Source organism: Corvus cornix, chromosome 4 (assembly GCF_000738735.6).
Source record: "Corvus cornix cornix isolate S_Up_H32 chromosome 4, ASM73873v5, whole genome shotgun sequence".
Lineage (NCBI taxonomy): Eukaryota > Metazoa > Chordata > Aves > Passeriformes > Corvidae > Corvus > Corvus cornix.
The window spans coordinates 15,011,316-15,027,251 of NC_046334.1; the positions used below are offsets into that span (position 1 = coordinate 15,011,316).

The 15,936-nt window shown below is 52.5% G+C and overlaps 1 protein-coding gene across 1 annotated transcript; it reads right to left on the minus strand.

The window, feature by feature from the left end:
- Positions 1–10,905: 10,905 nt before the first annotated feature.
- On the minus strand, positions 10,906–15,936 carry LOC120409898. Its single transcript, XM_039550943.1, has 3 exons — positions 15,852–15,936; positions 13,950–14,046; positions 10,906–11,680 (listed from the first exon to the last, which is right to left on the minus strand). Exons 1-3 carry the CDS (start codon positions 15,934–15,936, stop codon positions 10,924–10,926), a joined length of 939 nt encoding a protein of 312 aa, XP_039406877.1. The 3' UTR covers positions 10,906–10,923.

Below are 15,936 nucleotides of genomic sequence, written 5' to 3' on the forward strand. Positions count from 1 at the left end.
AAAGGTGGCATCAACAATCTGTTTTAATGGCACCATTTGTATCATTTCCAATTACACAAGTACCATTTCTCCAAAGTCATTAGTGCCCTGCCATTAGAGCTGTCACTGCTTCTTCAGTCTTGCTGCTCTGAGAGCAGATTCTGTGTAGGAATATTGATAAGCTTCAAGAAAAGCTCTTCTCCAGATGTCTTGTATGAGGCATTCATACTCCAGTGTCGGGGTCCCTTCCCCCCCTGCCATGTGGTCCTGGGAGAGGGGCCCTGGGGGGGAGACACAGGGTTTCCCTAGCCCCTGGTTAGCCTCATTCCCCATCGGTTGTTTTGTGTTCTCCTGCGCAGGCAAGGACCCTCGGGTCCCGTGATTGCAGCAGTTCTGCGGCAGAGCCTCAGCCATGTGGCTGGAGAAATAAACATCTCTCTGAAACATCTATCAAGAATTGGTCCATATATATTTCTTTTCCACGGGCCTTGTTGTCTGATACACGTGTTGCAGTATCCGCACTGTAACAAATGGTGGATAATGCAAGCAGAACGATCCCCGATCCCTAAGGACAGCAACTGATTTGTGAGTAAACTCTGGATTTCTCTTCTTGTTTTTGTTTTGCTGTTCCATCTCTAAACTATGGAGGAACTGTGGAAAGACTCTTGGCTCTCAGAGCCGCATATGGACATTTATCTTAAACTTGAAAAGATTCTTGAACAACGATTTGTAAATTTTAGCTTAATTCAAGCTCAAAAGGAACTGAAACACTTCCTGGCATGGTTGTTTAAGAACTTTTTCTACATTTCTGGGGATTTAATTCTTACCAAAGACTTTTGGAAGACCATTTGGACACAGTTAATTTCTGAGTCAAAATATATGCTGATGGAAGAATATTTTGGTGAATATTATGACTGTTGAGCAATGTCAGCTGTGTCTCGGCAAAGGGAAGCGTGCTTCAGGGACCACGCGACCCAGACCATGTGCGCCGAGCCCTCTGTGAGCAGGAGCGAGGCAATTCCCACGCGTGGGTGGAGCCACGCAAGCTGCAGTGTCGGCAGCGGAGCGAGGCACGGTGGGAGTGGCGTGACCTGGCGGTGCCCACCCGGCCGGCCCCGCGCAGCGCGTGGTGGAGCGAGCCCCGTGAACGCCCGACCAAGAGTGGCGGCACATGGGTGGCGGCCGGCGGCGATGGCTGCGGAGTGGAGTTGCACCTGGCCGAAATGTGTGCTGGAGCAGGGGGTGCTTGGGGGCCCAGCTGAGAGATGGGTGCAGCCCCAGGCTGCGGCAGCGCAGCTGAGAGCAGAGGCAGCAGCGTGTGGGGAGCCGAGCGGCCCAGCCCGCACGGCCCCAGATGCAACCCCGGGAAGAGCGCGCAGGCACGAGCAGCCCCAACGGCCCCGGTAGCTCCAACGCGGGAGCAAGCAAAAGCAAAAGAGAAAGCAAAAACACAGCAAGACAGAAAAGAGCAGCCACTCAGAAAAAGGAAAAAAATCACCGTAGCTAAGGTTTTAGGAATAGTAAAATGGTAAAATGTTAAACAAAATTATGGTTTTATAACAAGATGTGACAACCAGCAAGACATATTTGTTCATAGAACTGCTATTAAAAAGAATAACCCTTGTCGCAGTGACCACTACTGTCCACTGCCCAGGCTAGCTCCAGCGGTGTGCGGCAGGAGTGGGGAGCAGCTGGAGGCACGGAGCTTTAAAGCTACTCCTCTGAAGCCTCTGCTCTACCCTGCGGAGCACAGGCTCCAGGCACTGTAGCAGCCAGCAGCCCTCGACGAAGGGAGAGATAAAAAGTAGCAAGGAGGCTTGCAAGGTTGGTAATCCAACTTTATTGAAGGGTATCCACAGAGCACAAGCAACAGTTGCAACATGACCATGCCTTATAAAGGAGGGTTGAACAAGGGGAGTAACCTAACTAGGGACCAATAAGCAGATTCGGAGGGAGGGATGCTGGAGGGATGGACTCACATTTGGTCCAATGGTTTCGGTGGGTGGAGGGAGAGGGGTCACATGCCCCAATGGGGCCTCGAGGTTTAGGGGATTCCCAGAGGGGAGGTATCAGAAGGGGCAAGATCTCAGGGGATTGACAAGGACAAGGACTTATTTATAAGGATAAACAGGGAGGGCTTAGGTGATAGACACTGAATCTTCGGGAATAATGGGAGGGGTTTGGGTGATTGATGGGGAACCAACTAGAACAAGGGGAGGAGAACAACCATATAGGGAACACCGGGGGAGCGGCTTGGATCTGGGACAAACCAACAGGGAATGGAAGTAGGGAAGGTAGGGATGAACCATTAGGGTACAAAGAATATACAAAGAACATATAAAAACACAATAAAAACATCGCATCAAACCCTGAAAAATGCATCCTAAGCTTGGGAGATGGGGAAGTGGTAGAGTTCAAAATTGTAGTAGGTAGAAAAGGGTTACAAGCATCAGAGGTCACTGGGCCTGATGGTGCTCCTGTAAAAGGCAGTATATATGCTAAAAATCATAGTCATGTTAGAACAGTATCTCCATTATAAGCCCCCCCCCTACAGTCTCCCTTTCCTAATCCCACCTTTCCTCTTTATCCTATATCTTACTACCCCCAGTGTATTCCCAATCTGTTTTTTCATCCATGGTTTCCCTCACAAAACCATACCTTTGCCAATTGTTTCCCCAAAAATCCCTTTCCAATGCCGAGTGGGGGATGAAAAGGGGGAGGGAAGAAATTAAACCCTCTCCTGCATCAGTTTCCCCACAAAACATGCCCAGAGAGTCCTGTCTCCCTTCTGTCAGCCTTAAGATGTTCCAGAGAATCTGTTTGGACATTTAAAGACTCAGGAGGGAGGCTTATTTTGTTTTGAAACTCTTCTTGTTATGATTATCCAGTTGTTTTCAATGTTAAGTTTAAAATCTCTTTTTGTTAAAAATAAACAGGTGAAATGTCGGGGTCCCTTCCCCCCTGCCATGTGGTCCTGGAAGAGGCGCCCTGGGGGGGAGGCATGGGGTTTCCCTAGCCCCTGGTCAGGCTTGTTCCCCATTGGTTGTTTTGTGTTTCCCTGTACGGGCAAGGACCCTCGGGCCCCGTGATTGCCTCAGTTCCTTGGAAGAGCTCTGGCCATGTGGCTGGAAAATAAACATCTCTCTGAAACATCTATCAAGAATCGGTCCATATATATTTCTTTCCACAGGCCTCGTTGTCTGATATGCGTGTTGCAGTATCCGCACTGTAACACTCCAGCATTCCTGATAATGGTTAAATGCTTATAGCAGAACACACTCCTCAGCAGACAGCAAGGTTTGTTACTAGGATAGCTGTGCAAATCAATACATTTTTTAGCTGTGGCTCATCTTTAACTACACAGGCAACTGGAACAAGAAGAGGGGAAAAAAGCATTGCCTGTTTTATATTAAATCATTATGTCTCAGTAGGTATGAAAATATATTCAGGTGACAAAAGGATCTTCAATATCTCTGATGGAATTCAGCTCTTCAAAGTTCAGACCAAGCCCTAAAAACTCACAGCAGGAAAGCATCCAAGAAAGCATCAAGAAGACCTTTGTCAGTGACAGGTTAGAAAAATGCGTATTGGGAATAGCAATCTCCAATGGCCAATTCTCCAAAACCTATCCAGATAACTTGTTAGTGTTTAGTATGTTTACTGACACAAATTTCTTCCCCCTGCCCCCAGTATTAGACTCATTTTTTTTCTCTGCAGTTTAAGCCTGTGTTGGGGTTTCAGGAGTTCTCCTGTTTGTTTTTTTTTTTTTCTGTTAAAGGAATTTTCCCCATATGTGTTGCTAGGGGGACAATTTGCTGGGTATTTAAGAAAAACAAAAGACCTCCCCACTGAAGGTGGGGTGCATCTGGCTACTATTTTGTTGCACCTGGGTGTGGGGACAGTCGGTCCCCGGAGTTTGGACAAGAGAGAGAGGCTGCTTTCTTCAGCTGCTTTTCCTTCTGCCGGACAAGCCCCGGGATCCCAAGCCCACGTTTCCCTGCCCTGCTGGGAGCTGGGCTGTGGCCTCCCAATGTAGCTTCAAGCCTTCACTACATGGTAGCCGTGCTCGCCCTGCCTGCCCAGGCCTCCAGAGGGTTCCCCATTTGGATACATCGCGTCTGCCACCCAGGATTTGTGCTCGTCCCTGCCATTCCAGCCTGCCGTTCCAGCCTGCCGTTCCCGAGGGTCCGGCCGGACACCGGGATCGGCTGCCCAGGGGTTTGTGAAGCCTTTGTCCCATCCCTCCCCGGGATCCCAGGCTGCCAGTGCTGCGTGCTCCCCAAGCTCGCTCTGGAGCGCCCCCTGCAGCCGCAGGGGAACCTTCGCACCTTCCCGGCTCACCGGGAGCCGCCAGCGCCCCTGCCGGCTGCGAGCGGAACTGCACCCGAGGGGAAAGGGCCCGACAGCCGAGAGGGCTGGGACTGGGTTTGTGATTGTTTGCTGTTACTGCCATAGTTATTGTTGTTTGTTTGCCTTGTTATACACATATAGATACATAATAGTAAATAACTTTTATTCCTATTTCCCACATCTTTGCCTAAAAGCCCCTTGATTTCAAAATTATATTAACTTGGAGGGAAGGGGGGTCGCATCTGCCAGTCCAAGGGTCGCATCTGCCTTCCTTAGCAGACACCTGTCTTTCAAACCAAGACAGATCTTGGTGCCCAACATGGGGCCTGAGGGCATTAAGGAAAGGGGTGGAAAAGGAATAACAGTTCCTGGGTAACTTAATTTTGTGTGTTGGATATAGGAACCTTGTTAGGCAGCACTGTGTGGTCTAGTTTACCCTGGTTCGGGTGGCAGGTGGCCGTGGCTATATTCTTCCCCTTTGCAGCTCCTTACCTAAACATGGGTCCTCTGACTAAGGCTACCATTGCTGTTATCCAGTTTGCACTATGGGTCAAGAAGGTGTGGAATTCATGGGCTTTTAACTTCTTCCGGAATGTGGGTACATGGATAAAGGGCTATCACACACTAAGTGCATGTTTTTGGGGTTATGTTAAAAATGGTACCTTCTGTGAGGAAATGACGCCAGGGGAAGTTTTCTCCCAACCCCTCAACCAGTTCTTTGGGCCCACCCCACCAATTTTCAAAGGGTTTAGATTCCCTCTGAGTACTAACCAACTGGTGCTGGTAGGCCTACTCTATTTAGCACTCAGGGATAAGTTGAGAATGGCTTGGATAACTACCCAGACACCAGCCCCAGACACTAGAGATCCTACCCCAGAGCCTGATCCTGCCCCAGAGCCTGACACAGCCTCTGACACTAGAGACCCTGCCCCACAGCCTGATACCGCCCAACAGCCCGCCTCAGAAATGGACTACCCACACTGGGTGGGGGTACTGATGAAGGGGATCCAGGATATGTGCCAGGAGATATGCCAAGTGCTAAGGGAATACACCTCCTCAGCTAGTGAAAAACCCTGTCCCTGCCCCAAAAATGGTGAGTCTGATGCTGCAGCAGTGGAAGCCACAGATGTTACAACCGTCCAGGTTTCAGCTGAACCACAAGGACAATCACAGCCAGCAGCAGTCACCCCTGTGCAAAGGAGGAAGTATAAGACCAGTATGACCAGTTAATGATGATGGGGAACCAGGGCCCTCACAACCAGCAGGAGAGCCAAAGCCAGAAATCATCACTGAGTCCCTGTTGTACAACTGTCTCCGTAGTATGCGAAAAGACATTGTGTGGCGGGGGCGTGAGCCTTATACAACCTGGCTGCTTCGGGTTTGGGACCTTATGGGCACAGGTGTGCAACTGGATAGTGGTGAGGCAAGGTATTTGGGTTCCTTGACGCAGGACCCAGGTGTGGACCAGATATTTGTGAGGGAGCCAGGGCCTCTTTCTCTCTGGGAGCGGCTCTTAATGAGTGTGAGAGAAAAGTTCATTCACAAAGAAAGAATGCAGGAGTACCGTCATAGAATGCAGTGGAAGACACTCGAGGAAGGGATCCAGCAGCTAAGAGAGGTGGCAATATTAGAGGTACTCTTTGGGAGGGATGGACAGCATGATAATGACCCCGATAAGGTCAGGTGCACAGGACAGATGATGTGGAACCTGGCAAAGCTAGGGACACAGCAATACACCACCTTCATTGCGATGATTGATACTGACAATAACCAAGAAACAGTGGGCTCTGTCGCCAACAAGCTCAGGAATTATGACAGTATGGTCAATGGTGCTTCTGCATCCTCTTGGAGCAGATCCCACTCAGCCCGGTCAGCTCAGGACGCAGTCAGCTGCGGGGGCCAGCCTCCGGACTCCGGGAGACCAGAGGTCTGGCTCGTGGGTCCTTCCACAGGACCGCGGTGATGGAGGCAGGTGGTGGAAGGAGAAGGCAGGCTCAGATCTGGGTGAAATCTGGGAAGTTTATTGTGCCCTCGAGCACGAGGTCCCACCTCCCACAGGTGCCCAGCTCAGAGCGAGCTTCGAATGCTCTTACAGGAGGTTTTATGGGAGGGCGGTAACAAGGGAGGGATCATAGGAACAACCAATCGGAAGAGGGGAGGGTGTGGTGAACAGGATAAAGGGCGCATAAGGGAACCAGTCATGGGAGAAGAAAGGAGGGACCCTTTTCCCCTGGCCAATCACCCGACGCTCCGGCCAGAACTTTCAAGAAGCCTGGGAGGGGTGCCGGAATGATTGGCAGGGGCCAGGGAGGAGACAAAGGGGGAAGGTAAGACAATTAACATAGAAACTGGGAGGGTACAAAACTGGACAGTCACAACAGCTCAAAACCCAAAGGGGAGACCTGGACCGAACCAAACAAACACACTCCCACACATCCCCGTTTTTTGTTTTTTAAGATAACCTGAACTCAGGTTGGGGATAATATTCAGAGTCCGGGTATAAGTCCCCAAACCATGGCAGCTCTGGGGCCATAAGTTCATGCTCCGGTTCGAGGAAAGCCTCAGCTTGGCCGATGTCCGTGGGGGAGGGGAAGCTTGTAATTAACTTAAGCACCATCCTTTTAAGGAGTCCAAACGCGATTAAGATAACCAAGAGAACGAAAAATAAAAGCAGTCCGGTCCGGAGAATAGATCCTGCCCATCCTGATAGTCCCCATCCGTTGAGGATGTTGCCGAGCCAGTCGCCAGTTTCTCTCCGAATCTGCGTCACCATGGCCTGTATCTTATCGATGGTCTTGTGGACGTTCTCCGCTCTTGATGTTAGGTTTAGGCAGCACAGCCCCTCAAACTCCTCACACCAGTGGTCATGGAGGAGGAGCAAGAAGTCAATTGCAGCCCTATTCTGCAGTGTGGCTTGTCTGGTTAATTCCTCGTCCTTTAGGAGGTCACTTAGGGTGCTTGAAGTAAGGTTTGCTTGTTTGACGACCCAACATTCTAAATGACCTAATTCCCCTAATGCTTTGGCTGCAGCCACCCACGGTAAAAGCACGGTGATTGCAACCCCTTTTGGTCTTGCCCAATGAACGACTTCCAAGTCACAATTTTGGTCCAAACCTGAAAGTTCGCGTTTCTGAACTGCCAATTCGGAAGTCCTATTTCTTTTTCTTTCCCAATCGTCAACTAAAGTTTGGTTGGGCATCAACAGCGTCAAGCGGCCTATGGTGCAAGGGCCTCCTAACAGGCGAGAGGGGATGCCTGCCCACACCCTGTTGCCGCAGATGAGAAATATTCCCCTGGGTAACCCTCTCGGATGTGACCTATGGGGGTTCTCAGTGGTCACTTTGCTGATGGCCAGGCACCATTTGACTGCCTTATACTCTCAGTGACTTGGAGCGATGTTTCTAAAAGCCTCCCGATCCAGGGACAACCCGAATTGAAATTGGACACGGTAGTGAGCTGGATAGGATCCCAAGAGATCCAGCTCTTGGGGCTCACTACTGGTCTTCAGGAGCTGGGGCAGCCACTTCTCAAGGGGGTTATCGGTGTCTCTTATCCCCAGCTGAATGGGGGCCATCTCCGATAGGGTACCCGGGGACGGTGCAGGTTGACAGGCGGTTTGACAACAGAGGCCTTACCCGTTTCTGGTGATTTTGTGGTTCGGGCAGGTGTCGTCAAAGTCTGCGTGGGCTTGAGCTTTTCAAAGAGAGAAGTAAACTCCTCTTGCTCAAGAGGGATCCCCACCAGACATGTGGCCATAGGATTTCAGGCTGCGGCTGTGGACAAACATATGTGGTCCTGGCCCATTGTTTGCGCCAGGACCGACCATACGTTTGCTGCCGGCTGGGGAACTATCCACGGCAACACAGGCCATGGGAGCAGCTGCAGGATGATGAGGAGCTGCAGATTTCTGGCAACGGCTCGGACGGGCGAAGCAGGACCCATCTCCGTAGTCTCAACTAAAACGAAACTCATAAACAACAACATTAACATTGGGAAAACACCTGGGGGAGGGACTTGGGGTCCAAGGGACATAAGGTTAACCCACCCCGGTTTTAGGGGGTGCTTGACTCCTTCTTCCGGCGGGCTGGGAAATACACGGTTTCACCCATTTTGATGGGATCCACCTAGGGCCCTCGGGGGTGGATATGCACGCATATCCCTTCCCCCAGGTAACCAGCTCGTGAGGGCCTTGTATTTCCCGAGTCTCCGGGTCTTTGATTAACACCGGGGGCCTTTCTTTCATCTGCAACCGCTGAGACCGCCCGAAGTGCCGCACAATCGGTGGGTTCAGGTTCTCAAAGGCACAATTGAGAAAGTTAAGCATGAATAATGCCTTTGAGAGTCTGACAACCGGGGATTCTAATTTTTCCGGGGACCTCTGGCGTTGCAACGTTCTTTTGATGTTCTGGTGAGCCCTCTCTACAATGGCTTGGCCTGTGGGGGAATAGGGGATGCCCGTCTTATGTTCTATTCCCCATTGCTGCAGGAAGCCCCTGAACTCCTTGGATGAATACACAGGGCCATTATCTGTTTTGATAACTTTGGGGATGCCCAGGGTAGTGAATGCCTGCACTAGGTGCCTTTTAACATCCCCAGCCCTTTCTCCTGTGTGGGCAGAGGCAAAGACGGCTCCAGAGAAGGTGTCCACTGACACATGTACATACTTCATTCTGCCGAATGAAGCGACATGTGTCACGTCCATCTGCCACACCTCGCAACTACTGAGTCCACGGGGGTTTGCGCCGGTGCCAATGGTGGGAAGAGCCAATTGATGACATTCAGGACATGTGGCCACGATTGCTCTGGCCTGGTCATGTTTCAGATTGAACTGCCGGACCAGGGCAGGCGCGTTTTGATGGAACAGCCGATGGCTAATTTTGGCCTGCTCAAATACATACAGGATCAGGGCCATCACGGCTGGCGCAGCGAGGGCATCTGCCCTCCTGTTGCCCTCCGCGATGAACCCGGGCAGATCCGTGTGTGACCTGACGTGCATCACATAAAATGGTTGCTCTCGGTGGGAGACTAGGTTAACCAATTTCGAGAGCAACTCATATAAGGCCGTGTTGGAGACCTCTTGCAATATGGCATGTTCAGCTCTGGAGACTACCCCTGCAACATACACAGAGTCGGTTACTAAATTTGGGGTTCGGGAAACCTTTCAAAAGCCCTGACGACTGCGTCTAGCTCAGCAACTTGAGGTGATCCTTCTACCTCCTTAATGTCCGCCTCCCACTGCTGAGTTTGGGGGTCTTTCCAAGTCATAACTGACTTACAGGGCGCCCCAGACGCGTCAGTAAAAACGGTCAAGGCCTTTAAAGGTTCCTTGCTCCGAACACTTTTTGTATTTAATTCAAATTGAACTTCCGAATTGAAAATTTTGTGGGCCGGCCTATGTAAAGAAATTTGGCCTGTGTAACCCTCCAGAGCGAAGTGCAGAGCTTCACAATCTTGAAGCAAGCTCTCCAACATCGCCTTAGTAATTTGGCCCGTTTGCATCCTAACTGGCACGTGAATGCAGTCAAAGTCACGTCCCGATAGTTCCCTGATCCGGACTCTAGCTTTCCGGATCAGTTCAGCCATCAGCTCCTGTGGCCGCGTCATTCTTTTGGACCTGTTATGACTGAGAAAGACCCACTCTATTATCAAGAGAGGGTCCCTCCAGTCCTGGTCCTCTTTGCTCTTCTTTTTGTCTTCCCATTGGAAGACAACCCCGTGTAGGTGTGGCAGATTACCCAGGATGATGAACCTGAATGGCAAGTCAGGCCTGTACCTGCTTGCCTGCCTGATGGACATCAGGTGTTGCACCTTCTCCAAGGCTGTCCGTGCCTCCGGGGTAAGCGTCCGGGGAGAGCTAAGCTCCTCTCCCCCTTTCAATAAATCAAAAAGGGGGGCTAGGTCTTCGTTGGATAAACCCAGCCACGGCCTTACCCAATTTAGCGACCCACACAGTTGGTGGACATCTGCCAATGTCTTGATGTTCATTTGGATCGCCAATTTTTGCAGCACAACAGTCCGCTTGGTAATCTCTAGGCCAAGGTATTTCCAAGGTGGCATCCTTTGAATTTTTTCGTCCCGGAGCTCAAACCCTGCTGCAACCAATGCATTGATTGTCAGGTCAAGCACAGTTGCAAGCATGTCATCGTCGGGGGCACACACGAGGACATCATCCATATAGTGAAGGATGATGGCCTCTTTTGCGGCTGCGCGTAATGGGGCAAGCAAGGAAGAGACATACCACTGGCAGATGGTCGGGCTGTTCTTCATGCCTTGTGGAAACACCTTCCAATGATATCTCTTCCTCAGGGCTTCTCGGTTGATGACTGGAACCGAGAAGGCGAAATGTGGGGCATCGTCAGGATGCAGGGGAATTTGGAAGAAACAATCTTTGATATCAATCACGGCCAAATTCCAATTTTGGGGAAGCATCGTTGGGGACGGCATCCCTGGTTGGAGAGAGCCCATGTCTTCTATAACATCGTTAATTCAGCGAAGGTCTTGGAGGAGCCGCCATTTGTCTTTGTTGGGTTTTTTAATAACAAAGACAGGGGAATTCCAGGGGCTGTTGGTCTCCACGATATTCCCCTTTCTGAGCTACTCCTCCACGAGCGCCTCTAATTTTTCACCGTAGAGCGGCCACTGTTCTACCCACACCGGTGAGTCCGTTTTCCAATTCAGTTTCTGGGTAGGGCGCTCCTCAGTGACCACCGTGCAAAAATTCTGCGGGGGGTCAGGAATGTCAATGGTGACTCCCCACTGCTGCATGAGGTCTCTCCCCCAGAGGGGTTCCTTGTAATCTAATATGAACGGACGTATATTGGCCAATTGTCCTGTCGGTCCCTTAATTTGCACGATGCTTTTTGACTGTTTTGCCAATTGGATACCCCCAACACCCTGCACGTGCCCTGCCACGTTTTGCAGTTCCCAACGTGCTGGCCATTCCTGTGTGGGAATGATCATCACATCTGCCCCTGTGTCCAGAAGTCCCTTGAGGTGAACGACTTCTTCCCCTCTGTTGATTTTACAGTCCACCCTCGGCTTCCTGGTTCCTATCACGTGTGTGGCACACACTGTCGGGTGTGGCCCTTCTACCGGGATAGCCTGGGCGACTTCCTGCCCTCTGGGCAGAAACAGAGGTGGTCGGACACAGCGCAGCCAGAGAGCGGGTCCCTCGGGAGTAGGTGTCGTAAGTCCCGGAGCGACTTCGATCTCAGGCGGTGTGCAGTTAACATCTCTGACAATGACATACCTGCTGGGGCTCTGGTCCCACGTCCCCAGCTCACCACCGACACTCACCGGTGCGGCGTGCCACTTGTTGGTCCTCAGGAAGAGCGGTGTCAACAGCTGCAACCTGAAAGAACCGTCGGAAGAAGGATGAGTCAAGTCAGGTTGTAAAGTCCTGTCCGGTAGTTCTGTAAAGTTTAAGTTGGCCCCTTTCATTTTTCCCTCCCCCTCGTGTCCCGACCCCTTTTTGTCATCACACGGGGCAGGCGCACGCTCCCCATTCAGTTTTTTTGTGACTCGCTTACAAGTCCCCCTGGCCCCTGCTCTTTCTTAAATTGATGGAATTGCCGCTTGAGCGGGCAGTCTTTTGTCCAGTGTCCAGGTTGATTACAGAGGAAGCAGGTACTCTGGGCCTGCTGTTGGGGCTGCCTCCGGGCGTTCTTCGGTGGAAGTCGGACGCCTTGGCCCGCGGTTCTCTTCTGGTTCGCAGCAGGGCGTGGTGTAGCTGTTCCCACAGAGACCGTTCCCCGGAATCTTTGCTTGTCCAAGCTGGTCGGTTGCAGGTGCGGCGCTTTCGCAGTGCAGACTTCCAGCATAGCTTGTATCGTTGGCGGGGGGTCCAGAGGGAGGCTCAGAATGGCTGCCTTACACTGAGGGTTGGCATTTGCCATTGCCATCTCCACTATGACCTCCTCTCTAGCCGCCGGCTGCCTGACCTGCAACTCTACAGCTCGGGTTAGTCTCTCAACAAACTTGAGGAACGATTCCATGGGCTGCTGTCGGACCCACGAGTAGCTTTCCACGGGCGCGTCCGGCCTCAGGCCAAGGAATGCCTTACAAGCCAGTTCCTTGACGTGCTGCAGCACCTCTAGGGGCAGACCCTGGGCCTGCTTCGGGGCCGGAGCCCATTCCCCCTCGCCGTTCAGATGGTCCATTGTTAATGCCTGATTATCGGCATCAACGGCTGTATCGGATCCCTGCAAAAGCACTGGAAGGAGTCGGTGGAGCTCCCTTTCCCATGCCGATTTCCAGAGCAGAAACTCTGCTGAGGAAAGCAAGCATGAGAAAAGTTGACGCAGATCAAAAGGCGTCATTACTGCTCCGGAGAGGTTTGCCTTTAAAAGGCCGCGAAAATATTCGCTCTCCCTCCCAAACTCCTTCTGCGCCTTGCAGAGTTCCTTAATTGTTTGATGGGAGAGGGGTTCCCAGTTGGTGTGGGTCATTCCCCCTCTCCGGGACCTCTGATAAAAAACGGGAGCGGCTGAAGGAATGGGGTCCAGTTACGGGTTCCGGTCCTCAGGTCCCCCCCCTTCCGGCCACTCACCGTGGGAACCGGAAGGCCAGCCGTGGGAACCGGAGGTAGAGGCGTGAGAACCAGAAGCGGGAAGTGGGTGGCAACCGGACACGGACCTACGACTACTTCCAGGGGCGGAGCATGGGGGCGTACACTGATGTGAGGTGGGAGGGGTAACAGGGGCGGACCCAACTTGGGAGTAGGAGGAGTCAGGGTACAGGGAAGGGTTGGGACGGAAGGGGTTAGAACTTGGGAGGAAAGGGTTTCGGGATGGAGAAGGAGAGGGAGGGCAAGAGGGGGTCTCTGCCATACGGCGCCCGCCATCTTGTCCTCCTTGGATGGGGAAGCCATTTTCTAAACTTTCCGAAGAACTGAAACGAACTCGGGGTTTAACAACTGGGGAATTTGGGGAACGGGAGGAGCCCCGGGCAGTCTGGCCAGGACTGTCCGGGCGGGGGTGCCGAGAATCCTGAGGAGAGCCAGGGAGTCAGTGGCAACCCTGCGCAGCGTCGCGGTTTGCTCTCTTCAGGATGCTCGGTTTAGGGGACACGGGTTTAGGAGAAGGCTTAGGGGTAACTGGGGAGCCCGGGGTTGGCTGTCCTTCCCTCTCCCTTTTTTGATTTAATGCAGACCGAATTTGTAAATATAACAAAGAAAATTTATCTAAATCCTTTTCCTTAGCCAATTGAGATTGCGCCAATTTTGCTCCCACGGCGTTCCAAAAGGGAACGCTGAAAACCAAATTTTGGGAGCACTGAGGGAAGTGCAGAAACAGCCAACGAACAAACCTTTTCAAACAACCCTTAGAAAAACGTTTCCCCCCACCCTCAAGGAGTCCCACAACTTGGAGATATACCCCCTTTTGTGCTGTGGACAATTTTGCGCCCATTTCTACACCCACAGCACCCCATCTGGAGCTTCAAAGTAAACCCTTGGACACCGATCCCCCAAAGCGAACCGGAGGCAAGTGACCCACACCCGCCCCGGGGCTGCGCAGCCTATCCTCAGCTCCTCAAGAGCCAGGGACTGTACAGGTCCCGAAAAGCCTTTACCGGCTTTTTTAAGGTAAGGTAAGTTCCCCTCCCACAGGGAAGATACTTACCCAGCAGCATCCAGGCGAGCTCCAGGCGACCAGCCTCCCACCGAGGACGACCCTGCTGGCGCAGGCGGGGCTACTGTCCTCACCCCCAGGAGCGCAGCTCACTAGAACAGAGCGTGCTACTACTGGGGTAGCTTGACGTCCCAAGAACACGCTTGGAAATCCAATCAGTCCCTTCCGTGGAGTCCAGTGGAAGTGGGGGGCCCCACATTGGGCGCCAAGCTGCCTCTGCGTCCTCTTGGAGCAGATCCCACTCAGCCCGGTCAGCTCAGGACGCAGTCGGCTGCGGGGGCCAGCCTCCAGACTCCAGGAGACCAGAGGTCTGGCTCGTGGGTCCTTCCACAGGACCGCGGCGATGGAGGCAGGTGGTGGAAGGAGGAGGCAGGCTCAGATCTGGGTGAAAGCTGGGAAGTTTATTGTACCCTCGAGCACAAGGCCCCACCTCCCAGGCTCACAGCGAGCTTGGCAAGCTCTTACAGGAGGTTTTATGGGAGGGCGGTAACAAGGGAGGGATCATAGGAACAACCAATCGGAAGAGGGGAGGGTGTGGTGGACAGGATAAAGGGCACATAAGGGAACCAATCATGGGAGAAGAAGGGAGGGACCCTTTTCCCCTGGCCAATCACCCGACGCTCCAGCCAGAACTTTCTAGAAGCCTGGGAGGGGTGCCGGAGTGATTGGCAGGGGCCAGGGAGGAGACAAAGAGGGAAGGTAAGACAATTAACATAGAACTGGGAGGGTACAAAACTGGACAGTCACAACAACTCAAAACCCAAAGGGGAGACCTGGACCGAACCAAACAAACACACTCCCACACAATGGTCCACTGAAAGCTCATGTCTCTGCTGTGGTTAAGGACCTCAAAGAGGAGATGGAGGAGATGAGGGAGGAGATGAGGAAGTGTGGCACCAGTGTGAGTCACAGGCCCCCAAGTCAGAGCCCGTCATCCCCCTGCTAGAGAGAGAGGGTACACCCCACGAGCTGAGCTGTGGTTTTTCCTGTGTGAGCATGGGGAAGACATGAGAAGGTGGGATGGGAAACCCACCTCTGCCCTGGCAGCGCGGGTGCGTGAACTCAAGGAGGGAGGCACTAACCGAGGGGCTTCCGCTAAGGTGAAGGTAGCCTCAGCCTCCCGTGACCGAGCTGCCAAGTATTACAGAAGGGAGGACGATATGTCAGATCCCCTAGAAGGTACCTCGAGCATGTACGCCCAGGGAAAGAATGATAACCAGGGCTAGAGGGGCCCTGCCTCTAGCCAGGAAGAGGCACGGGAGAACCGGGTTTTCTGGACGGTGTGGATTCGATGGCCTGGCACATCAGAGCCACAAAAATATGATGCATTGGTTGATACTGGGGCACAGTGTACTTTAATGCCATCGAGACATGTGGGGGCAGAACCTGTATCCATCGCTGGGGTGACCGGGGGATCACAGCAGTTGACCCTGTTGGAAGTTGACGTGAGCCTGACTGGAAAGGAGTGGCAAAAGCATCCGATTGTGACTGGCCCAGAGGCCCCAAGTATTCTGGGCATAGACTTCCTCCAGAATGGCTATTACAAAGACCCAAAAGGACTCAGGTGGGCATTTGGGATTGCTGCTGTGGAGGCAGAGGGCATTAGGCAATTGAACACCCTGCCTGGACTATCAGAAAATCCTTCTGCAGTTGGACTCCTCAAAGTGGAAGAGCAACAAGTGCCAATTGCCACCTTGACAGTGCACCGCCGGCAGTATCGGACAAATCGAGATGCTGTGATCCCCATCCACAAGATGATCCGCGAGCTGGAGAGTCAAGGGGTGGTCAGCAAGACCCACTCACCCTTCAACAGCCCCATCTGGCCTGTGCGCAAGTCTGACGGGGAATGGAGATTGACTGTGGACTATCGTGCCCTGAATGAAGTGACTCCACCATTGAGTGCTGCCGTGCCGGACATGTTGGAGCTCCAGTATGAGCTGGAGTCCAAAGCAGTGAAGTGGTACGCTACTATTGACAT